The 24900-nt window shown below is 46.0% G+C and overlaps 2 protein-coding genes across 5 annotated transcripts in view; one reads left to right on the forward strand and one right to left on the reverse strand.

The window, feature by feature from the left end:
- The window catches only part of RAVER2 (ribonucleoprotein, PTB binding 2), a 29362-nt gene extending 24616 nt beyond the window's left edge, over positions 1-4746 (forward strand). For 2 of the 3 annotated variants that reach the window (XM_072342982.1, XM_072342984.1), the window contains exon 12: positions 2334-4314. In XM_072342982.1, the coding sequence (XP_072199083.1) occupies positions 2334-2480 (147 nt within the window). In that variant the 3' untranslated portion in view covers positions 2481-4314. Of the gene's footprint in view, positions 1-2333 lie in introns of all 3 variants that reach the window. The other variant, XM_072342983.1, reaches the window with a different exon arrangement.
- JAK1 (Janus kinase 1) overlaps positions 4600-24900 on the reverse strand; it is a 54567-nt gene continuing 34266 nt past the window's right edge. For both annotated transcript variants that reach the window (XM_072342980.1, XM_072342981.1), the window contains exons 6-25: positions 19709-19872; positions 19218-19560; positions 18927-19100; positions 18057-18214; positions 17233-17356; positions 16238-16424; positions 14768-14874; positions 13634-13780; positions 12840-12927; positions 12189-12316; positions 11719-11854; positions 11229-11380; positions 10565-10715; positions 9736-9830; positions 8824-9016; positions 8448-8572; positions 7598-7770; positions 7031-7148; positions 6581-6691; positions 4600-6342 (exon numbers count right to left, since the gene is read on the reverse strand). In XM_072342980.1, coding sequence (XP_072199081.1) covers positions 6241-6342; positions 6581-6691; positions 7031-7148; positions 7598-7770; positions 8448-8572; positions 8824-9016; positions 9736-9830; positions 10565-10715; positions 11229-11380; positions 11719-11854; positions 12189-12316; positions 12840-12927; positions 13634-13780; positions 14768-14874; positions 16238-16424; positions 17233-17356; positions 18057-18214; positions 18927-19100; positions 19218-19560; positions 19709-19872 — 2976 coding nt within the window. In that variant the 3' untranslated portion in view covers positions 4600-6240. The remainder of the gene's footprint in view (positions 6343-6580; positions 6692-7030; positions 7149-7597; positions 7771-8447; positions 8573-8823; positions 9017-9735; positions 9831-10564; positions 10716-11228; positions 11381-11718; positions 11855-12188; positions 12317-12839; positions 12928-13633; positions 13781-14767; positions 14875-16237; positions 16425-17232; positions 17357-18056; positions 18215-18926; positions 19101-19217; positions 19561-19708; positions 19873-24900) is intronic.

Below are 24900 nucleotides of genomic sequence, written 5' to 3' on the forward strand. Positions count from 1 at the left end.
GAGAATTACTTTTCTTCTCTTGGTGTCTGTGTTGGCTGCTCCTCCTGTCAGCTGTGCGGTGCTTCAGGACCCTGTGCTGGTAGGGTATGAAATGCTGCTACCAAGAAACAGCGAGCCTGTGCTGCTGGAAGCTCTCCCTGTTTGTCTTATGCTGCCACCGAGCGGCTGCATGGGAACCAAGAGGTTCCAGAGGCCCAAGTGGGCCCAGGGAACAGCGATAGGGTGAGAAGTGATGGCCCCATGTTGTGCCAGGGCAGGGGCAGGCTGGGTGTTAGGGCAGATTCCTTTCTCAAATAGCACTCAGCACTGCACGGCTGTCCAAAAGTGGGGGGCACATCCCTGGGGGTGCTCAGAGCCGTGGGGATGTGGCACTGCGGGATGTGGGCAGTGGGGATGGGGAGGTGGACTGAGGGTGGGCTTGGGGAGCTCACAGGGCTTTCCTAATCTCCTGCTCTTCCTGGTCTTCCTTCCCCAGCCCCCACAGGAAAGTAAAATGCTTTTAGTAGACTTTGGGCCCATGGCAAGCCAAGGCAGGGCTTTTTCTGTGCTCATTAGGAGCCTGGGTTGCCTGGGATCACATATAAGTTCTTGGTGGATGTGATGGATAAAAGCCATGGTAGGCAGGCCAAGGAGCTTGGGCTTGGTGTGAGATTGTTGTACTTGGAGGAGATAAAGAGCAGCTGTGGCAATCTGTGTCTTGTGGGTGGCCAGCAAGGCCTGGCGGGCTGCCTGGGGCACCTCTCAGGATAGAGGCAGGCAGGGCTTAAATGGGTGAAACTCCCCATGTGCAGGTTGTGCTTTCTGGTTCCCAACAGTTGTGATGTGATGGGAACTGGGTAAACTGTAACAGCATCACAGAGAAGGCCTGGGGTGAGAACAAGCTGCTGCCTTCCCATTTGTTTCCAGCTGGGGAGGAAGGCCTGCATTGAGGTGATGCTTAGCAGCTCACTGTGCAGCCCCAGTGCTGGCTGCCATACAAGGCAGAGCGAGAGCAGCCCTTGGCACAGGCAGAGCAGAAGTATAACTTACAGTGAGGTGCTTCTCTCATTCCTAGAACTAAAACATAAATCTTGGTGAGGAGGGCACGCAGGCTGCTCCCAGAGAGGCTTGGTGCTGTTAGGACTGTGTGCTTTTGTGTGTGCACTCCCCTCCTCCTGCTTCTTTGTTCCTGGGAGCCGCAGAGCACACAGAGATGTCCTCACTGCTGCAGGGACTGTGGGGGAAAAGCAGAATCTTCCTGAAAGCAAATTACTGTTTGTGGTAATGACAGGTGCTCTCTAAAGTGGCACTGGACTGCTGCAGGGACTAACTTGAGCTGTGAGTGTGAACTAAGCAAGGGGAGCTCCAGAGGTTTGCTAGGGAACGTTTGGCTCAGAGATGCTTGGTCAGCACAGCTGTGCTTTGGATAAAGGAATTTGTTTCTTGGGTTGTGAGATGTGTTAAGGTTTCTCAAACACCCATCCCAGCATCAAGGGGAACCCTGCTTGGTCTGATCCAGGAGCCAGGCGTTACCCAGACTGCCTGCTGTGCTCAGGTTGGGTTGAGCTGATGGTCATCAGCCTGTCAGCATAAGGCAAACGGTGCAGCCCTTGATAGAGAAACCAGTGTCACACTGGAGGAGTAGAGGTGTATGAAGACTTCTGTGGCTATAGGTGCCATAGATGTTGTAATGCCCTGCTGTGAGGCCTCCCAAAGAGCTGAATGTAAGCCTGATGTAACCTGGTGTCCCTGTGGGACACTGGGCCCTTACCCACCCCAGAAGCCTGCTCTGGGACATCAGTGTAAGGCACCTCAGTCCAAGTAGTGATTAAAAGCAGTATTACAGCTCTCTCCTTCTCTTGATTTCCACATGTAAATTCCTGCCTGCAAGTGGCCAGCAACACAAACCTGCTTTGGCATGGCTGCATAACAAGTCCTCAGACACCCTCCTTGCAGTGCTGGGGCACCTTAACCTGTTCAGCTCTTCTTCAAGAAAAGCAAGATTGCTCGGGGTGCCCCACTGGCAATGTGCTTTAAGGGGTGGAGAATGCCAGAGCATGGCAAGGAGGCTGCTGCCTCTCAGCACACATCCCACAGTGTGGGCACCAACCCTGCCAGCCCTTTGCCCTCCCAGACATGCATGCGCAGCCAGGCACCTGTGCATTTACGATCGGTTTATAGGGAAAGGGCACAACCACTGACTCATGAGCTGCGTATAACCAGACTGAAGCAAGAGGAGCGGGCGTTTGGAGCTGGTTGCTGGCTCCTGATCCTTGCTGGTTCCCAGACCGGAGCTTTATTTATTGATGCCGTTGCTCTGGATCATGTGTCGCTTGTTTTCTTCTTGCCCTTAGGTGGCTCCGACGAGAAGTGAGAAGCGAGGCTCCTCGTACCTCGTTGCCTCCCCAGAACCTGGCCCGGTGGAGTACCTTGGCCAGCACGCTCAGGGCTCCGCAGTCCGTTACGCAGAATCCTCGCTGAAAAAGAAGCGTGTTTACTGAGACCTGATGTGTCGGCCCTGCCTTGAAAGGCGAAGGCAAGCCTTGTGTACCTCTGCTATTTATTGCTGCCTTAACTTCAGACAAATAACTTCTCTTTCTCCGTGGGCTATGAATATCCCAAGAGGAGCAACCCTGTGTAACAGGCAGGTTTGCCAAGAAAGCTGTAGGTGCTGATACGCCGTTAGCCATTTCTCAGTAGTCTGACTTGCCTTCTGGAAGGGTGGGGGTGTCCTCCATCTGCCACCAAAGCGAACAGTGGGGCTGAAGCCAACCCAGAGAGGTAACTCGCTGACTCAGCCGCTCCTGGCAACGTACAGCTGAAAGCAATAAAAACACTGAGGGGGGAAACGCGGATCCTTTCTCTGGTCCTCAGGCGGAGGAAGTTAAAGACAAAGTCTTAATAGTAATTCTCTTTCTTATTTTTTTAACTCAAGAATGTGGGGTTATTTGTTCTTTTTTCCCTCAATCTTGCTTATCCCAGGATTAAGATTTCTGCATTTACAACCTTTATATTTTTAAGATTTCCTCTTAATCCTGGCGTGGAGATGATATACCAAATGTATTCCTAGAGTCGCTGTGATGTTTTCAATAAACGTTTGGTAAAAGCGCGATGCTACGCAGCGTGCTGCCTTGCAGAATGAGGTTTTATTCGGACAGCTGCCATTTGGCCAATGAAGTAACTGTTATCTGCGTTGGGCAAAGAAGCCGCAGCTTTTCCTTGGAGTAGTTGGGTTTGTGACTGGAGCTGTGTTACACAGCAAAGCACCAGCTCAAAAGAGCAAAAAGCAGCGGTCTCCTGAAAGCTCTGGAAGTGCACTTGGTGGTGTTCTGCAGCCGGCCTCCTTCCAGCAGGAACGTGGTATGTGATGGGTGGAGGTAACAGAGAGGGGCAGTATCCATCACCTCTTTGGCTTTGCCTGAATGCGGATGAGCCACACGTAGAGCAGAAGTGCCTCTACAGCTTCTCTCGGCTGCCTTCTTCAGTTCTGCCTGCCTGCTCTCCTCTCTATTTATTTTTTCCAGCCATCTTTAGACGTTTGCTGCAATCCAAGCGCCCCTTGAGTACAGCATCCCGGCTCCAGTTCTCTTTGCTTCTCCCATCTCTCCTGCTGTGTGAAGGTCTTGTCCAAAGGAAAAGCCATTCATGTTCAGGCAGTACGGCGGTAGGTGCACGGCGCAGGCTCAGCCCTGCACTGCTTAGCAGCCGGGTGGATCTTTTGTCTTTTTATATTTAAAAAGGACTCGGTATTTTTGGCTCATGAATGGAGCACCTTCGGCTGGCCTTTCCTCTCTGCTGTTCCTTCTTGGAGCTGAAGAGTTAGCAAGCATTATTTGAAATCCACATGGTGGGCAGGGGGCCCTTTGGAATCCCATTGCAGATTGATTTGGACCCGGTGCACTCACTCAGCTCTGCCATTAAGACTGAAAAAGCAGGCCTGAATCTCTAGTTTGGTAGACAGTACTGAAGACATATTTTTTTAATACTGATTTGTGTTTATTTTTTATGAACAATTTAAACTGTATTTCAAGCTTTAGTGTGTGACCAGAAGAAAGATTTTTCTTGGTTTTTTCCTGGTTGTTTTTTACCATCAAAATCTCTCCTCCCTCACTGGTGTTGGATGGGTGATGGCGTGCACTGCATACAAGTAGAAAATGCCTCAGACAGCCAAATAGCAGCACGGTTAATGTGAGACATGATGCTGTGGGGGGTGGGATTCTGTATGTATTGATAAGTTCACTTGTAATATTTTGTTCAAACCGTTTGTATACGCAACTTTCTTAATTTGTTACCCTTTTCAGTGAAAATAAAGTGTTTGGTACACGTTTACAGTGGAGGTCTGTGGAAGAGAACCACCTCTGCCCTGCCTTTAAGTAAGTGACCATTCAATGTAGGGGAAGGTTGTTTTGGAGGCAGCATGGGTGTGTGGGAGACACACAGAGGTTGAGCTTGGGGACAGGGTGAGTGGGCACAGCAGTGAGGGTTGGGGGGGGGGCTGGAGGGGCTTAAAGGTCCTTCCCAACCTCAAGGATCCTCTGTTTTCCTCGCCCTTCCGATGCAGGTCACGTTACAAAGCCTTCCTGTTTAAAGGTAGAATGCAAACAAAAAAAGATATTCACATGGAGGAAAAAAAAAAATCTTTATTAGATTTGTTTGTATAAAGAGTAACAAAGTGCTTATGGATTTAAGTCGGGGTCATACATGACATACATACAGGAAAAAAAACAAGTAATACTGTAAAAATAAATCTGACCTGGTCGCCACTCTTAATTACAACTTCTTTTTTTAATATATATATAGAGATATAGATATTTAAAGACGTCTTTCTGTTATTGCCAGAACTATTTCCACTTGCAAAATCCAGGTTTGGTGGAAAAACAATTTTGCCCAAAGGGTAGGACGCGGGTCAGCCAAAGGTTTCCAGTTAAACCAGTGCTCCTCGAAGAGCCCAGCCTTACAGAACGGGGCCGCAGTGCCCTCACGCGGCTCAGTGGCGTTTCAATGCCAGCTCTGGTCCTGACAACACAAGGTGCGTGGTCCCAGGGAGCCTCGCAGGGCTGTGCTCTCCTGCTGCTCAGCGGAATACTTCACTAGCATGAGGCTGGAGACTGTAAGTCAAAATAGACGACAGCCAATGCTATTATTTAAAGCAGTCATCTTACGCCAAGGGAGCGGCTTCACAGGAACAAACTGCTAAGATGCACGAGCATGCTGGCCAAGGAAGTCACTGACAGAAAACAAGTATCGTGTGCGCTCCTCTGCTGGCACTGCTGAGAATAAGATGGCGCTTTTAGGGTCAGAGTGTTCTGTCCTTCTCCTAGGTGAGCCTTCCTGGTGCTCAAAACTCTACAGAGTTATTCTTTGTTGCTGGGGGAGTGTTGCCCCTAAATCTGTACATGGTTTAATTGACTCCTCTCTCCCCCCCGCATTAATTACTTTCCCACGCACATCTCACAGCACTGTAGCTCACTTGGTTGCAGTACAAGATCAATGCGTTCACACACTTAGTAGCTACATCACAGGGGGAAGAGTTGTGTGGGGAAGGGAGAGAAGGGTAAGGAGGGCTGGCTGAGAAAAGCAAATACATTTATCCAGAAAGTGGGCTTCTCCATGAAATGCATAAATATACATGCTTGTTCATGCCTTTGGTTTTTCTATTTGAAGTACAATAATCAACCAACACTTGAAAAGTATCTGTAAGAGCTGGGAGCTGCAGCTGGCTTCCTACTATTATTTTCTTTTTCTCTAGATTCTCTTTTAAGCCACATTGGTTTTCTGTTTCTGAACTGTAAGTGCGTGCACAGGGAGGGGATTCACCAGCCAGAATTCTCTCCATACTCCACAAGAAGTGAGGATGATTTCTGTTCCATCCACTGCTTCACAGAATAAGGTGTGAACAGCAGACTTGTTTTAAATGCTGCAGGCTGTACCCAGACGTGCTGAGAACTGTAGCAATTTTTGACCCTGCTTTCAGCTCCTGTTCAGCAGGACAGTTCAGAGTGGAGCGAGACCATAAGGAAAACCATCTTGCAGTAACTGGTGCAAGAGGAGTCGAAGCTATTGTTTTTTGCATACCTTGCAATTAATTTGATCCAACTGTTGACTAAATTTGAAGAAGAAAAAGGAAAACTGCTGGAAAAAATGATCCTTTGAACACACTATAGCACAGTCAGAATACAAATTACAGTAGTTAAAAAATGAAAGGTCTTGGGCATTTATATTTGGACAAACCATTGAAGTACTGACAGTATAAAAACTGAATTACATCTTGCTCATAATCGTTTCAAACCCTTGAATCAGGTTGTGAAAGGTCGTCCGCTTATCGTGCTTGAATATCCAGCATTTCCTCATCAGCTGGTCGATCTGGAAGAGGAAAAAGAGAAATCTCTAAGGGTTGAATGAAGCAGCCTTTTTCCCTGCTAAGTACAGAGGGAAACTCAGTGCTGAAAAACATGCACAGATAATGCTTAACAAAGGGGGAATGCCTTTCTGCCAGCAGCCATAGAGGACTTTGAATGCATTCACCTGCGTGTGTCCGGTGCTTTTACTGCTTATTTGCTATAAAAGGAAGAAGGCTGTGATAAAAGTGAAGCTGTGTTACCTCCTCTGGGCAGTTGGGTGGACGTGGCAAGCGCTTCTCTTCTTGTAGGACACGCACGAGCCGTGCTACCGTCATCTGGCCCTGCGTGGGGCCAATCATCTTCAGGAACTCCTGGGGGAAGAATAGGAGTCAGTTGTGTCACCCCAGCACTGAGCCACACTGCTGCTCTTTGACACTGAGATGCCATTGCAATCTCAATGTGAACGTGAGCAGCAGCTGTTTGTCACCATGTGCACCATATACACACATTGCAAGGTGAGAGTAACATCTGTATGTTTAGTTTCCTCCCTAGGATGTGTAGTTACTGTAGCCCGTCTCTGTACAGGGTCTTTGGTGAAAGGAAACCATGAGAATTTATCTTCTCAAAACAACCTTTTGTGTTTCTTGTCTCCACAAAACCAAAATATGACACAAGCATCTTTAACAGCACTTTCCTCCACGACCACTTACTGTCATTGGGCTGGACTCCGAGTCACAGTAGGTGAGCAGTTCGTACAGCGTCACCCCGAACGACCACACATCTGAGGCAATGTAAAACTTACTCTGAATCAAGCACTCTGGAGCATACCTGTGGGCACAACAGGACAGTGTTAAACTGCATTCAGAGCTGCACAGATTTACCTGTAGGTGCACAACCAAAGTGCATTGAATGTAAGCAGACTGAGGAGGCACATGCTGCATTTGTCTTCCTTACACATAAATGTGCCCATAAGGCTTGGGATGGCACAGCAAGAGTAAACAAGGAACACCCATACACAGCAGAACACTCTGAGGTTAAGGGAGACCAAAAGCAAACTCATGGGGAAATGGGTTACTAAGTGCAGGATGACAGTAACACAAAAGCAGGTTAGTCAGCCACGTGCCTCTCCCTTGCTAGGGCACTGCACCAGTATTGAGGCCTCTCAGCTAAATGGGAAGAGTCTTCAGGACACCTAAAAGCAGCTTCTAAGCCTTGGAGAGGTGAGTTATTCTGTCACACAGCGTGGTTAATGACAACAAGTTAGAGCTTCTTATTACCAAAATACAGGGCTGTCGAGGTCGTCTTTGACAGTGTAGTATTCCTTATCAGTCTCAATGGCTTTGGTGAGACCAAAATCCCCAATTTTCACTCTGTTCTCACTTTCAACAAGGACATTTCTTGCTGCTAAGTCACGGTGCACATACTGACGGGAGCCCAAGTAGTCCATCCCCTGTAAGAGAGGAAAGCCTTTTATGTTAGTTCCTCAGATAATTCCTATCACTGTTTTTCTCCCAACCTCCCTTCTAAGCATCCCCTTTTTCCTGCAGTAGGACTCCATCCGGATTTCCCATGGCAAGTTCTGCTGGCACTTTCCAGGGCCCTTTTCTGGTCCACATCCTTCCTCTAAACTCTGCCTTTGGGTTCCCCATCAGCTGAGTAAGGTTGTTGTTTCTGTGCTTTTTAACTTTCAGCTGAGCAACCAACTCTCTCAGAGCCTTCTCTCCATGGCAACTGCTCCTCCGCATGCTGCTAGGACTGACATATCTGTGCCTGTGCTGCTTCCAGCTGCCTCATCCACCACAGTCACAAAGCTACAGCCTCTAACAAAAGGCACACAGCTTCATATGGTCTGACTGCTGTATGCACTTGCCTCTCATGCTATCTTCCCTCTGTAGTGCTTCCAGTTCTCTAATGCTTTCTTCTCATGGTCACTGTTTATGCAAGGGAACCTAATCATTGCTCCTTTTATAGCATCTGCAACAGCTGAAAGACTGCTTTCTGGGGGCAAAGCAATGATTGTGACCATAAAGCAAGCCTCCTTTCTCCTCCTCCCTTACTCTGTTACACGAATACCAAACTGATGGAACACACAGGATAGTGACAAGAAAGCTCTGCTTCCAGGCTCACCTTGCAGATCTGAACTGCGTATCTGAGAAGTTGTTTGAGGTTGATTTTGTTCTTGTTTCGTGGCAGATATTCCTTTAAGCTCCCGGAAGGAAGGAATTCCATGATGAGTTTAATCCCATTTCCTCCTAAAAACGAGTGCACGGTTAATTTACAAACATGACCCTTCTCACATTATTAACATGGATTAATTTATTAACTAAGTGTGAGAATGGGCAGGAGGGCTGCAGGCAGAAGTTGCTGCTTATTCCATGAAGAAAAACATCTAAACCCACATAACAGAACTGAGACTGTTTGGCTTTTTAAAATGCTTAGTTTTTTAAAGGAACATTTTTTAAACTGTTAGTGTAAATTTCTAGTATTCTTCACGAAGACTCACCATCTTCTGTGCAAATTCCCTTATACTTGACGATGTTCTCATGATACAGATTCCTCAAGATTTCTATTTCCTTCTTGAGGTCAGCAATGTGATTCCCTCCACTCTCTGGCTTCAGAGATTTAACTGCCACTTGTTCTCCTGTATTGTCGCCTTCTGGATCGTATCTGCAGAGTTCAACCTTCCCAAAGTGGCCCTAATGGTCAAAGGAAAGAGCAGAACTTAACAAACCCTTACCAGAGTGTCCCTGATGCTCCACTTGAGGCATTTACAACTCACATCTTCCTGCTGTGACGCAGAAAGCACACATGGATCTACAAACACACACACACCCCTCTATAAAAATGCCTACAGACCAGAAATTCTGCTAATAACTTACAAACCAGATCACTGTTTACTAGATACCCACAGGAGCCTTCCTGAGCTTCCATACAGAACACAGGGTGTGTTTTTCAGAGTGGTGACGTGCTGGAACAGCTGCCCAGAGAGGCTGTGGATGCCCCCATCCATCCCTGGAGGTGTTCAAGGCCAGGTTGGATGGGGCCCTGGGCAGCCTGGGCTGGTATTGGACATGGAGGTTGGTGGCTCTGTCTGCAGCAGGGGGTTGGTGCTTCATGATCCTTGAGGTCCCTTCCAACCCAAGGGATTCTATATAAACCTTTTTTTTCCAGCAGGATTAACCAAGAATTCCCTGGCACCTTTGTCCATCCCTGGGTGCATACACACCTCCTCCTTCTCCTGACACCTCCGTTCCCCCCTCCTTTACTGTGTTAAATGCTCAAAAATTATCACAGCTGCTCTTCATGCTCAGTCCAGACAGGACTTAAGGGCATTGTGATATGGGAAAAGTCATAGTTCTCATTTCCAGTGCAGGGACCTGACATTGTGCTGAGGTTGTGCTGACGTCCCTCTTACCTCTCCCAAATCACGGATCCTCTTTAAGAATCGTTTTTCAAAGAGCGTGGGATCAACCTCTGTAACAGGCTTCTTCTCCGAGACAATATCAGGGTCTGAGAGTGGAAAAGCACCAAGTTAGGCAGATTCCTGAAAGGACACCTTGGGTTTGATGGGCATTTAGGGCATCCTTGTTCACCTGCTGCTATCAGTGCCTTTATCCCGACTGTCTCAACTTCCTTTATTTAAGCCTCACCCATTTCCTGATAGGGAATTTCTTCCCTTGCTACGTGCTGGTCTACCACTTTCCCAGACTGATTCAGTCTCATCTCAGCACTTCCCCCCCCTGCAATAGCTATTCAGCTTCTGTGGCTACGTATTGCTACATGTACAGAAGGTGTTGCCCTTATTATGTGCTCATTTTCTGGTAGCTGCTCTTTGTAACTACAACGTCAGATGAACCAGGAATGCTGTTAATGCCCTGATTCCACAGAGAAGCAGCAAGTGGGTACCTGACAAAGTATCTGCAAGATCACTGTGGAAATGAGACTATTTTGTACTTAACATGATATGTTACAGTAAATGGTTTCTAAGAGCAGTGGGCACAGCCCTGGGCTGCCAGAGCTCAGAGGGCGCTTGGACTCCACTCTCAGACAGAGCATTTGAAGTTGGGTGGTGCTGTGTGGAGCCAGGGTTTGGGCTCAGTGGTCCCTGTAGGTTCTTTCCAACTCAAGATACTCATTTGACACTGTCACCATGCAAGAGTGCTCCTGTAAGGTGTCCAGTTTTAGCCAAATATCCCACACTTCCCTATCCAACACTCCATCCAATCAGCAAAACCAAGCCTTACTTTGCTCCTCCAGTTTGTTGATGTCTCTCATGATAGCTCTGAAGAAGGGTCTCTGGTGGGGGTCGTAGTTCATGCACTGTTTCATCAGGTCAGCTAGTTCCTTGCACGATGGCGTTATCAACATGAAATGCCCCTCGTAGAACCTTTCCTTCTGTAAAACACAAATGAAACCTCCAGCATGAATTTGAGCTCGTTACTTAATCCACGTATGCTCTACATTAGAAGATAAGACTCCTTTTTTCCTAATTTCATCAAGTAAATTTCAGCATTAACTCTAAATCGCCACCTGCCAGTAGAGAGCTGTTATTAATGATGAGTCTGGTGCAGCTCAGAGCAACCACTTCCAACACACAGCTTCTAGCAGCTGCAGAGCATTTTACCATAAGGACATAGGGATTAGGAAAAGAGAGGTGTGAGAGCCTCCCAATTTGAATTGTTAGTGATTTTCAAAATGCAGCACAAAAACAAGGCAAAGTAATGATTAGCAGCTCTGCAGTAAGGACAGCAATTCCTGCTGCAATCTGTGGCAGTGCAGATGGAATCGGCCCCTTACCAAGTACAGCCGAGCTGGTACGAGACAAAAGCTACTTCAGTTATGGAAACCGAAGAACTGAAGGAGATGAATCTGAGTTGTCAGGGTAAAGTTTAAGCAATGCAGTTTTACCTCTGCCAATGTCTTGTCTTTCAGCGGCGTTTCTCCATTATAGCAGATTTCCCACAGCGTTGTACCAAAGCTCCACTTATCTGCTGCAATGCTTAAATTCTTTGAGTCTTCAACACATTCGGGCGCAATCCAGGGGATTCGCTCCACACATTCTTAGATGAAACAGAATCGAAGCAGTTTGGAATTAATATGAAAGTACTTAAAAAAACAGAAGTCTTCCGACTTGTTCTCGCCTGACTGCTACTTAATGGCAATAAACCCAAGCTGAACTATTTGTCCAGTTTCAGGCAATCTCGATGACTCCACCAGCTCCCTGGGCAGCCCATTCCACTGCCCGACCACTCATTCAGAGAAGCACTATTTCCTCACGTGCAGCCTGAACCAGAAGGCTGCTTTTATCCTACAGTCAGTTCCAGTTGGTACAAATGGTACTTTTTCCTTTCCCTTTCTCAATCACAATGAAGAGAGAAACCCAGTTCTTGTACCATACCTTGTCTGGACAGCACAGTTATTGGTATTCCTGGGTCGCTCAGCTTGATGAAGGGACCATATTCGGTGTCAATTCCCTCTCTTGCCAGTAGGATGTTTTTAGTACACACATTTCCATGTACCAAATCCTTATCCTCCTGTCGTAGGGTAGGAAAAGAGTGCAGAGAGTGAGCAGTGCTCTTCAAGTGCCCCTGCTGTACCGATAGCATCAGGGAACAGACTACTCTGCACCGAAACCCAAAACTACAGCTTGGAAGAAATTACCATAGAGAAAAGCAGGGCAAGGGTTTGTGTTTGTAAATTTCACAAGTTTCTACGAGTCTCTCCTTATTTAAAGGAGCACCGTAAACATTAATATCCCATACACCGCACAGTCCCACCACCCAAGGAAGGAACTTCATTAGTAATAACACACATGAAATCTAGCTAACATGAGATTGCAGCAAGCTATAGGCGATGCTTGTATCTTACCAAGTAGCTCAGCGCACTTGCAAGTTGCTTGGCTACATTGAATTTCCAGGGAGTGGTCAGGAGTTCACTTTTCCGATGCATAAACAAATCCAGAGGCCCAAATTCAACGAATTCTTCAACCATGATATCTACAAAGCCAGGTGCATACACAGTGCATTGTAATCCCTAGTGTCTGGATAAATCTAATAAGCTCGTTGCCACCTTCTTCCACCCCCACCCCAAGGCAAGCTGCTTCAAATGTCTTTATTTCACCTTCTTTCAAGTTTATTTCAGTGCTCAAATACTCCACATAGAAAAATAACAGTAAAGCAGAAGCAAAGCATTTCCAGAGCCTTGCCAGAGAGATGACTGCTGTTGGAAAGCTGGTTTGTACTGACACTACTGCCATCACTTTGGCTTTCTGACCTCAAGGATCATCCTGTAAGACATGTATTCAAAGAAAGCACAGCAAAGGAAATCTGATTAATGGAAAGGACCTTGCAGCTGCCTGGCTGTTCCAATTCTGCTTCTGTCTGCTCTGAAAGGTCAAGCAAGAGATGGCAGCAGTCAACCACACCTTCCTTGAGGCCAGCTCTGATCTGAATGGCTGTCTTGTCCTTACTGAAGCCTACTGCTTAAAAATCCCACCAAAGAGATGTTAACTGGACTCACTTTCTAAGTCGCGGACGCAGACTCCATGGAGGAAGACGATGTGCTTATGAGACACCTGCCTCATCATGCTTGCTGCTTCAAAGAAAGCCTGTTAGAAAGGGAAGCAGATTAGCCATTAAACTGCTGATCACTGTGGTAGTCATCCACGCCATAAACAAAACAGAATAGCAGTGACATACACATTGCAAAAGGTAACTGGTTTCCACACCAGGGTTTGCCATCCCACCATAGCAACAGGGCTGCGGTGAGCTGCCAGGGATGCACTCACTGTTCGCTGGGTCGCATAAGCAACCAGTGCTCTTCCCTGCCCTCTCAACAGGCACTAGTTCTGAGCATCCCCGTGTGATGCATTCGCCTTTCTTTCCAGATGATTAAGCAAAATGCAAATCAAATAACTTGCTTGGGGCCACGTCAATGACTGAATTGGTGAAGGACTCCCAAGCCTCCTGCGCAGCACAGAGGCAGTTTCTGGTAGGTAGCAGTACCCTCACCAAAATCCATCACTCTGCTGATGCAGTTCAGCCCCCAGGCATGGACGTGCCTGTGCATTTCAGACCACAGCAAGGTCTGGCTCCATTTTGTTTGTGCTTATAGTCTACGCACAAAATCAGCTTTCTAGGTATCTCAGGGCTGATCTGTGAGACTGGACTGTCTAAATTGCTGAGAGAGACCCCAGCATGTTCCCATTCTCCTATTACATTCACCAACCCTGTTTCTCTTAGGCACTCTGCAGTTACAATGTGGTGAGGCCCAGCATTTACAGTTCAAGAGGAAAGAAAAAAAGAAACACTTGCCAAAGAAATATCTCTGTGACTGGGGTCCAAGACCTTGAGGAGCACTTTAATCTCTTTTTCGTTTTGATATCCTTCATTCTCGTCATCTTTGTAGTTGAGAATCCCTGAGTAAATCTGTGTTCTTGTCCCTCTGCCAAGGTGTTCACCCTAAGACGGAAAACATGACGTATTTTGAAACCAGGGCACGAAACAAACTAATGTAGATTTACACAAACAGTTGAATCTTCACTCTATTCTGCCCCTCAGAATTAGCCCTACATACAGGCTTAGAGTTATTACAGAGTGAAAAACCAAGTGACAACATGTTATGCTTCATTCTAGTAGTCTCTGACAGTGTTTACCACCATAAACTCATTTGATATTAAAGGGCTACTGCATCCCCACTAACATCAAGCAGCTTCAGTGTAATTTAACGTCATTAGACTAAACATCAAATGAATAAATAGCAACTGGCCTCTGATTTACAATAAGCTGCTACCGAGCCAATCTTTCATGTGTTTCCAAAAGTTAAAGGAAGTAATATTTCAATAGAACACTTTGTTTCGGAATGTAATTTCCTCCTAAATACCAGAGGATTCTGTCTTGGGATATTTTTACAGGAAGTCTGAGTGCTGACTGTTAAATATACCAAACTAAAAACAATTAATGCAATCCATAGCTGCCTTCCCAGCCAGTAATGCTTCTTTGCTTTAAATAAGAAGAGCTCATTCAGGTGAGCTGTCCCAGTAACCGCAAGTGACTTATCAGAAGATGTGGCAATGTGCTCCAGCAGTTTGGCAAACAAGGTTTTGAATGCCAAGGCTCTTCAAATCCTTCGAATACTTTGCTTTTATTTCATGTTATATAACATGCTATATATTTGCTTTTATTATAGGAAAAGCTGCTTGTTGTCCAGTAGGTTGGGCTTCAAGAGATACAGGTATGTTCTGTGGCACAATCCAGGCAACAAGAGCAGCTCCTAAGACTTCCATGATTCTTTAAGAATAACGTTACAAGCAGCTTGTTCCAAAAGCATTAGAAAATCGCTCCAATATCCATTTGTGCAATATCCAACCAGCCAGAATGCGGTGATTTTATACAGTCTGAGTATGGAGGGCTGCCACAATGGGTGGATTTCAAGACACAAACACCTACCTGCATTATTTCTTCTTTGCGGATTCGATGGAAGCTCAGCTGCCCCAGATGATAAGCAGGCTGGCATTCCTGAGCCTTCTTGGTTGCAACCAGCAAGTTGGAGATTTCTGGAAGGTGAAGAGAGAAAATGTTCTGTAAGGTTCCACAGAGATAACTCCATATATTCATCTTTCTCAATCAGTTACGTTTCTGTACATGCACACTGCAGTAAATTCCCAGATGAGAAGGGAGAGAGGGAGAAACCAACTGAACTCCCTGTCAGGTAAATTCTGCTTATCCTTCCACAGAGAATTCACCAAAATAGAGCTATGTATTTTGTACCGTATATATACAATCTTATAGACAATATTCAGAGCACTGGATATTGCATATAATGCACTGCTACTGCCACAGGTTGGGTAAAATAACACACATCCCCACTTTGCCTACAGGTATGGCCCTTTCCAGTGTGCAGACAGGGATGAGATCACTGGAGCCTCATTTCTTTACCTCCTTGAAAGATTCTTTAAAGTGCTCAGGGAGACACTAAGATCCATGTTCAAAGCATCAGCCATCTCTCCATGTCCCCACAATTACCAGTGTTCTTCAGAAGTGTGGAAAACTCACATGTGTAGCTACAGAGTCCTCTGCTCTGAGATCTAAATGAGCAGGTAATTAATGCAGCTCACTTATTCCCCTTATTTTAACAGGAAACTGTTATCTGATCAACCCAACCATACCACTGCGTTTCCTCTTTCATACAACATACAGCTGCAAGACAGATGTGCCTTATAGAAACAGTTCTAGTAGGTGTTGGCAGCAGTAGCTGGATGAATGCACATTCGTCATCTACAATCTGATCTCACAGACAAATCCACTGATGAGGGTCTGCTCTGCTCCATAACAGCTCCAGACTAAGTTTTCCTTCCTGCTTTGTGAACATTAATAAAGTAAAAGTCACATCACTGTAACAACAAGCAAGCTCAAACCCAAGGCTGCCACAGGACACACTGCAGGCCACAAGCCTCCTTTGCTGTAACACAGGCCGCACGGCCATGAGTACGTGATGTAGTGAAGAAGAGGAAGAACCTTATAAGGGCCTCACTTCGCACAGCACTGCAACCCATGACTCAGAGTCAGCTGTGACATTTTGGGTTTAAACAAATCTAGAGTTCAGCCTCTGCCATCGATACTGCAAGGGCCAGTCGTTAAGGTACGAAAGGGGAAACCACTGTCATTAGAAAGTACACACAAACAAGGCTCTTGAGAAGCACCAGCCCATGAACATCCTGTGCTGACCTTATAACATTAAAAGGAAACCCCTAAAGCCCTGTTCACGGTGCTTGCTTTTGCTTTTTGACAAGGCTCCCTCTCTACAGAGAAGCAATAAGTAATATAAAAGAGCTTCACCCAAGAATATGTGTAATAGAACACACTAAGAATGCTTCCTGTTGCTAAAGCTTGTTATTTCTCTTAAAGGGCAGAGGCTACCTCTTGGCTTTGGTTGGCAGCACCTCTTCAGTGTAAAGCTGATACTGTCTGTGCGAAGGATTTGTCCTTTCAGGTGATCCATCAACTCCTTTAAGGATGCAAAAGACCTGTTTGAGCCATGTAGGAAGTACCCGCCTTTCTTCACCTCAATCTGGAAGTTCTTGTACTGGACTGAATTATTTATCATCTGTGATTAGAGAAAAGGGGGGGAAAAACAAGCAAAATACTGATCACTGAAGTGAAAGAACATCTGTAGGAGTTAATAAACCTATAAAGCCTCTGAATTCACATCCAGAACCTGTTAATTATTTGCTCCTATACTGGGCTCCTCTAAAGCTCCAACAGTGCGGGAGAAGGCTCCACAATTCCTGCAGCCTTCAGTCCCAAGAAGGCTCACAGAAGGAGTGGGAGAAGAGCAACATGAAGATGCAAACCTCTAACAAGTCCAAATTTTACTTGGTTAAGAATTGCCGAATTTGGAGCATGGTTTCAAAATCTCAACTTAAAAACAACAAGAGTGCCTTTCACAGCCTGGGCTGTCCAACAGAGAAACAAGATTTCAGGCTGTGCTTCAAATCCTCCAGTTCACACAAAGGTACTGGGGAAGAACGACTTTTCTATCGGTTGATTGGTGTCATTGTAAGTACGTTCACAGAACTAAATCCGAGCTCAAGGAGCATTGGGTAAGGTGCAGCAGCAAATTCTGTCTGCTGTTTTCCCAGCAGATGAGATTACAGAGCTGAATTTGCATCACGTTCACGTAGTTTTAGTGCTATGAATGGAAGTGCTCTGGATGTAATCAATGATATTTTCAGAGAGAACACAGAAGTCCAGGGAAAACAAAGCTGCAAGTACAAATGTTCTCCACTTGCTGCATCCACTGTCAGGAAAAGCTAAGAAGAATAAGAAGAACTACCCTACAATACAGACAATCGAGAACCACCAGTCTTCAGCTCACTGCCAGATCACTAATGGGAATGCCACAGTCAACGTACCTCCGGGCCTTCGAAACAAGTCACTGTCATGAGGATGTGGTTAAAGTTTGTGCAGCTCCACCTCAGCACATACATTCCTGCTTCATTCCCTTCCTGTCGCAGTTTGTTGATGGCATATTCAGTGCTGAAAGAGTCAAAGTGAAATGGAGGAAAACCATTAAAAGAGCAGAACAGTTGCACCCAAAACCTATTAGTAAATACACAGGAGAGTAACCCTATATTTGGAATGGAACCATACACCCACAACTCAAACATATTTGTATTACTATTAAAACATAATTTGAGTGCATTACACACACTCATATATATTTTTTTTACACGAGAGAAGATTTATTGCATGCTTAGTGGGGAAATTCTGCTTCCATCACAGTGCATATGCAAATTATATCCTAGTTTTCAATATGCTGCATCTAAAAACGTAACAGCTCAGAAGGTGGACAGAAAGGAGAATAATTCCTTCAGTAAAAAAAAATGAACATAAGCATTGCACATCCAGCCACTTAATCCTATGGCCAGTGTAAAGAAAGATTATGTTTGGTCGCCTAAAATATTCCTGTCTGCTCCACTGATGATTAATGAAATAAGTCTCAAAATAGTCCTGCATGAGGAAGCATTGGCTTGATGGATAAGTAAATTGATGAGGAGAGGACTGCTGGTTTTCTTCACGGAATCAGGGGTAACAGTAAATTGTCTTACAGCCTTTTGATGACTAATTCTGGTCATTACAGAAACCTATCAAATGTCAGACTTCCTCAGTGTATTCACTATGCAGCCGAATTAGAAGACTAATTATTCAAGTGGGTAAAATAAACCAGTTCACTAACCAGATGGGTCCATGGCAACCATTCTTTATGTTGTGTTCAATCAGTGGGGGAGCCACATCTGTGCAGAGATAGTGGTGGGCATCGGCTGTAAGTCTGAAGTATCCATCTATTAATGACGCAAATGACAGAGCTTCATCATGTGAGGACAGCTTTAATTCCTAAAAGAGAAAGAGGTTCTAGTCAAGAACACTTACAGTTCTGTTAAAGCATTGCAGGAAGGTTTCAATATCCAGCGGCTTTTTCAGTGTGTACAAAATTGCCCAGAAAAATGTGACAGAAAATCACTCAGGAGGCCAACAGTGACCGTTCTCTACTCTCCTCACTTATTACTGGCTAGAAACCTTCGTTCTCCTATGAGAACATGAGTCTTATGTGAGATCTATAATGAAAGCTCTTGTGCTAATCTTTGTGAAGCCTCACTAATATCTTATATCATACGAGTAGGGCAGTCACGTAGGATGTGAAGTCTGGGGACAACCCAAGCAGCAGGACACTACAGTTGGGTATCTATGAACTCACTGTCCTTCCTCTCCCACCCGGGGTCCCTCTGCCATCCTTACTGAGCCCATCTTCAATCTGCTTTTGGTAATCCAAGCTGTATCTAGGAAGGCCACAGGTTGAGAAACATAGCTAAGGAGGTCACCCAAAGCTTGGGGAGCTGATAAATGCTGGTGGCATACAGTAACAAGGGCAGAGAAACAACCATCCTCATCAAGTTGTATTTGTACAGAGGTGCAGACAGCATATTTAACTGTTACTCAAGAGTCTCATCAGAAAATGACCCCCAGAGAGGTTGTCACCTCCTGCCCAACAATACCACGTCACTAGAGTTGCCCACAGGAGGGAAAACTACCCAGGTTTGGTTCTTACCATCTTTTTGTTGTCCTGCTTGTTAATGCTAACTGTAGACTCCTTGATGACAATGTGAGTGATTTCAGGAAAATAGGAAAAGTTGTTCCACAGATCTCGGGTTTTGTATCTATCTTCATCCTTTTTGACTTTGCCATCAGACTTCTTCTTCTTCTCTTTCTCTGTCTGTACAGACTGCAAACACATTCAAGATAAAAATACATTAAGAAAAGCAGCCTGACAGTGCCTGAACATCATTTTTTAGCAGTTGTTTTGCCCCCATGATAACCCTCAAATTCCAGGGATACTCACACTTGGCTTGAGCCTCCATTGAATTCCATTGTTTCCCGTCACGATGACTTCATACAGTGGAATGATCTCACCGTCTCCACAATTAAATCTGTTTATTTCACTCTCCGATGAAATAAGCAGAGATGAAGTCTCAAAAATTTCAGCTCCATAATGTTTCGTCAGAGTCTCCATTGTTGATAAGTATTTAACTTTCAGATCGCGGGGAGAGACACTGCTGTCACAAATGGTTTTATTGTTGAACTCCTTAAGGAAATGCTTGAAAACGTTATTTATCCGAATCCTGGTTAAGAAATTCCTCTGCCTGATGGTCTTGTTCAAAGTTTCAGGAATATAATGTTTATAACTAGAAGGAAAAATAATGGTAGGCGTTAATATAGTTGTTTTCTATGTCTATAGTTGTGTTACAGCACAGTAGACGTTGGAAAGTAAAATGCTTAAGATCCCTTTTGGAAGCCAAGTGCGGCATATCCAGCAGTGTTATCTCAACTGACCTGACATCTTTGGGCAGCTCTGGCAGCTTCACATTTTTCTTGATAGCATAGTGAGAGATTGCGAGCACAGCCATTCCCAGACACTCGTTTTCAATTTCATGAACTTCTTGATCATTTTTAGGGTCACGGATCGGTGCCAGTCCTTTCACTAAGTCGTACTGACCCTTCATAGGAAGCAAAAAGAAGAAAAAAGAAGTTACTTCATCAGGCATTTGTCATACTAACAACCAATGACACAACAAAAGAGTCATCCAAAAACTGAAAGTCATGACAAGAAGGGGCAGGAAAGAGCACTGCGCAAGAGATGCCATCTTCTCTTAGTCAGCGTAGCCAAGAACTTGTCACCCCACAAACCTGCCAACTTGACGAAGATCAACATCTATTCCTTACAGAGGTGTTTCACAACTGTGGTTTGTGGAATGGGTGTTTGCAGGAGCAGCTCCATGCCAGCTCACTTCTGAAGAACACAACCGTATTTCAAAGCCTGGGAGCTCCATAGCTGCTGTACACAGAACTGACTGCAATCATGGTTTTCTCCAGTGCATTTAATTTGCTCATTTCACAAGCCTTCATCAACTTTAATCTTTTACTTCCCTTCTGTATTGGTTTTAAATGTACAGATGGAAACAAAATGTACAGAAGGTATACAAGTGAATAAGTAAAGGAAAAACTCACCAATGGTGGTGCCTTGACTGAAGCAGCTGAGGCAGTCCTCCCTGGTGAGCGATCTCCAAGAGATACTGCTCCAGTGGGAGTCAGCCCTTAAATGAGGTCTCAGAGGGGATGGAGTCAAGCTCCACCCCTTCCGGGAGCACAGCTACATCACTCTCACCTGTGCTCCCACAGCTGACCCCATACTTGCCTCAGCTGATTAATCAGAGGTTCAGGCTGTGATTACCAATCTCCCATACACTCCACCCCTTCACAGCGTGAACCAATGATTAGGTGAGTTTTCCCTTATCACAGAGACCCAACGCGACGCTGATACAATTTCCCGTCGCACCGAATGCTGATGTTATTCAAATGATGATTGGATGGGTATTCACGATCTTCCGTGGGCCAGTGCTTGATAGATGTTACTGGAGACAAGCCATCTCGAGGTGCAGGTCCATTTGCGTTTCATCAGTCCACACAAATTGTTCTCTGATGGTCCTAGAGGCTTAGAATCTTAGGGAGAGTAATACAGATGTTTCAAGGGTACCAGGAGAGGAAGGTCTGCCCTCCAGGGCAAGATACAGGCCGTATTCTTGTCTTGGGTCAATACTTCTGCTCGCACCGGATTATGTCCCGGCCTCCGATACCATACCCTCTGGCCAGATATCTGTGGCTGTATAACTATATCTGGCACCAGAGGAGGAGTCCTGATCTGCCATAGGGACATGATGGGTGTCCCTTTAGCAATAAAGACCGGAGTATTGACCACGATGTCAGTAGGCCATGTACCTATCACCGAGGGGGTAACTGAACCTCCCACCTCCAATAGTCTCCCCCAAGGTGCAAGTAGGCCACACCACTTAGGTCCTACTTGCACCTTCCAGGGCCAATTTATCTTATGGATTCCTGGTTTTAGATTCTCAGGGGCAGGGAGCAGAAGATTATTGTCATTACCAACCTGCGGTTTTACCTCATTATCAGCACCTGTAATTTGAATCCTAAGAGGGGAGGCCCATATAGTGTGTAACATTTTCAGAGCACTGGGTCTGCCATCCCGAGGTCTTTCGTTCAAGTCCCGCAGGGTTTCGTATAATCTTTTTGTCCACCCCTGCAGGGACTGGGAATCTGTCTTCAGGGCAGCCTTAAGAATACCATTGTAGCGTTCAATAAGGCCTGCCCCTGTTGGATTATATGGCAGATGGAATCGCCATTCAATGTTGTTCTCTTCTGCCCAGCGCTGTATCATCGCTCCAGTAAAGTGAGTCCCTTGGTCGCTCTCGATGACTTGAGGTGTCCCATATGCAGACATCAGTTTAGTGAGTGCCTTAATTGTATATGCTTGATTTGCCTTTGGTACGGGATAGGCTTGCAGCAGTCCACTTACAGTATCAACGCAGGTCAGGGCATATCTCGCCCCCTCAGACCGAGGGAGGGGCCCAATGTAATCAACCTGCCATCTCTGAAGAGGACTATATCCTCTAGCAATGTGGGATGTTGTTTCAGGCAACGGCCTTGGTCTCATCTTCGAGCAAGCGTCACAGTCCTGACATGCTTGGACGATATCAGATAGCTGTACAGGCAGTCCCCATGCTTTAGCAGCTGCCCACATTATCTTTTGTCCAGCATGCCGTAGCTTCTGATGTAACCATCGGGCAATATTTTCGGATTGTGAATTCCCAATCCATCGAACTCGGGCCAGTGTGTCTGCTTCATCGTTTCCTGGTGACTGCAGGGGTTGATGACCAGAGACATGGTAGACACATACCGTCCTGTGTTTGACTGTATTCCAAATGTCTACCCACATGTCTTTCCCCCAGATCGGTCGGGCGTGGATAGTCCATTCCTGGGTAGCCCACTGCGTAATCCACAGAGTAAGCCCCCGGTACACGGCCCAACTATCCGTACAGATGTTCAGGATGCCATCACCAGGTTCTTTAGTTATAACCATCCACACGGCTCGTAATTCTGCCCATTGGCTGCTCTGACCATCCCCCTCATCAAACCAGATTGTCTCAGTAGAGGGATGGTATGCTATAGCTCGCCACTTGCTCGGGTTGCCTCTGCTGGACCCATCCGTATACCAGGCATCTTCAGGAATAGGATATCTTCCTTCCTGAACAGGGCTCTTCTCTGGTGGAGCGACCATTGGTTCTTTCGGCGTATCACTGCGATATGTCACTGGGCCTAGGATCTTCTGTAATTCCTCCTTGAGTGGAGACGAAGACAGGCTGCTTCTTTGACTTAGATAGGCGACCCATCGTGCTACCGTCTGTGCTTGGGCCACCCCTGTCTTAGGAAGGTGAGTTAGATCTCTTACCCACCCCTGGATCGGTAATGTAGTTTTAACTATAACCTCTGCTGTTTGCGTTATTGGCTCTACCGCTTGTAACGCTGAATAGGCAGCCAATAACTGTTTTTCAATCATGCTGTATCTTTCTTCTGCTCCGTGCCAAACCTGAGACCAGAATCCAATGGGGGTTCGAACAGAACTCTGGCGTTGCCACAGGCCCCAGCCAAAACCATCCTGGGTAACATGAACGTCTAGTTCAGCTGGGAGGGTCGGATCAAATATACCCAATGCCTGGGCTTGTTTAACTGCCAGCTTTGCCTGTTGGAAAGCATCTTGTTCTACCTTCCCCCAGTTCCACGATTGACCCTTCTTGGTAAGCTTATACAATGGCCTCAACAACTGAGCTAAGTGAGGTATAAAGGAGCGCCAATACCCTAATATACCTAAGAACTCTTGTAGCTGTTTTGATGTTGTAGGGACTGGGAACGCTTGGACTTTATCCACTACTGCACTGGGTAGTACTTTGGTTTTTCCGGACCAAATTACTCCCAGGAATTTTACAGATAGCCCCGGACCTTGCACCTTCTGTGGGTTTATAGCCCACCCTCTCTTTTGCAGATAAGCTATCAATAAATCTGCTGCTTGTCTCACCGCCTCTAATGAATCGGACGTTAACAGGAGGTCATCAATATAATGATATAAATTTACATTATGTGGCTTCTGCCACTTAGCCAGATCACGCGCCACCAAATTATGACAAAAAGTAGGTGAATGCACGTACCCTTGCGGCAGAACCTGAAAAGTCCACTGCCTGCCTTCCCATGTGAATGCAAACTGGTCTTGTGATTCTTCACTAATCGGAATACTGAAGAATGCATTCGCTAAGTCTAGGACACAGTGATACGTTTTAATTTCTCTACTTAGTGTGTCCATTAGGGAGGCAATATTGGGTACGGCTGCATGAACGGGCGGCGTGACCTTGTTTAATTCCCTGTAATCCACTGTCATCCTCCATGTTCCATCCGATTTTCGCACTGGCCATATTGGGGAGTTGTACGGGCTATGTGCAGGCCTTATAATACCCACTCTTTCTAATTCCTGCACTGTTTTTGTTATTTCATCCTGCCCACCTGGGAGTCTGTACTGTTTTACATTAGTAATCCGACGTGGCTTGGGCAGACAAATAGGCTCATGTTTTGCATGGCCTCTCAATATTGTCTGAATTGCCCGGATACTAATGCATCTCTGCCGCAACCGGAACTCTCCCACTGTTGTGTGGAGAGCCAGACCCCACAAGATATCAATTCCCAATATGTACTCCGGAATTGGAGCAATAGATACCTTGTACTCCCGTGGTGGGAGGCGCCCGACCCCCAATTTTACCCAAGTTTGGGTGACTGGAACGGTCTGTCCCCCAAAGCCTCCAATCATTACTTTGTTCCCTCTGAATTTTGTTGGGTCTCCATAAATTATAGATGTTTCCGCCCCCGTATCAACGAGGGCCATAACCTTCTGCACATTTTCTCGGGACCAATATATTGTCAATTCCACATAGGGCCTCCGGTCCCGTCTAGAGGCCCTAGGGTGACTGACGTCCCTCATCACGCCATAAACTGGGCCAGATTCAAGTCTTTTACCTCTGATGCCTCTGGTACTGTGACCCGAGGCACCTGAGGTGGCCTCTTTTTCCTATTTGGCACGATAAAGTCTTCTAGATTCCAAACTGTTGTTGGTCGTCGTTCTATAAGCCTTATCCCCGGTCTTTTGGGGCGGTTTTGAAATTTTTGTTCATCCTTCAGCTGTTTCCACAACTGAAGCAGAACGTGATTGGGCTGCCCATCAATTTTGGCAAATTGAACACCTGCTCGGAGTAGATCATTAAACATTTGTTTTCGGGACACCCTAATGGGTCCCGCCCGAGGGGTTCGTGGAGCCGATCTCCTGGCTCGGGCTATTGGAAAAACTTCAGGATCTTCAATTACTCTAATATTGCGCTTGGTTCTTAGGCGCTCCGTTTCCCCCAGGTCCGCTACCAATTGGGCAGCATGCTGGACTGCTGCCTCTGCGGCCACTAGAGGATTCAATATAGAAACCAATGTTCCATACATATGTGAGGGAGCCTGTTGTAAGATTAGGTCCCTCATTCCCGCGGAAAACTTCACCATGTCCGGACTAACAGATACATCTTCATAGACAGCCTCTCGCATGCCTAGTTCCCGGATATAATTTTGTAGGTCTTCCATAGAAG

This window comes from Excalfactoria chinensis, chromosome 8 (genome assembly GCF_039878825.1).
Source record: "Excalfactoria chinensis isolate bCotChi1 chromosome 8, bCotChi1.hap2, whole genome shotgun sequence".
Taxonomy (NCBI): domain Eukaryota; kingdom Metazoa; phylum Chordata; class Aves; order Galliformes; family Phasianidae; genus Excalfactoria; species Excalfactoria chinensis.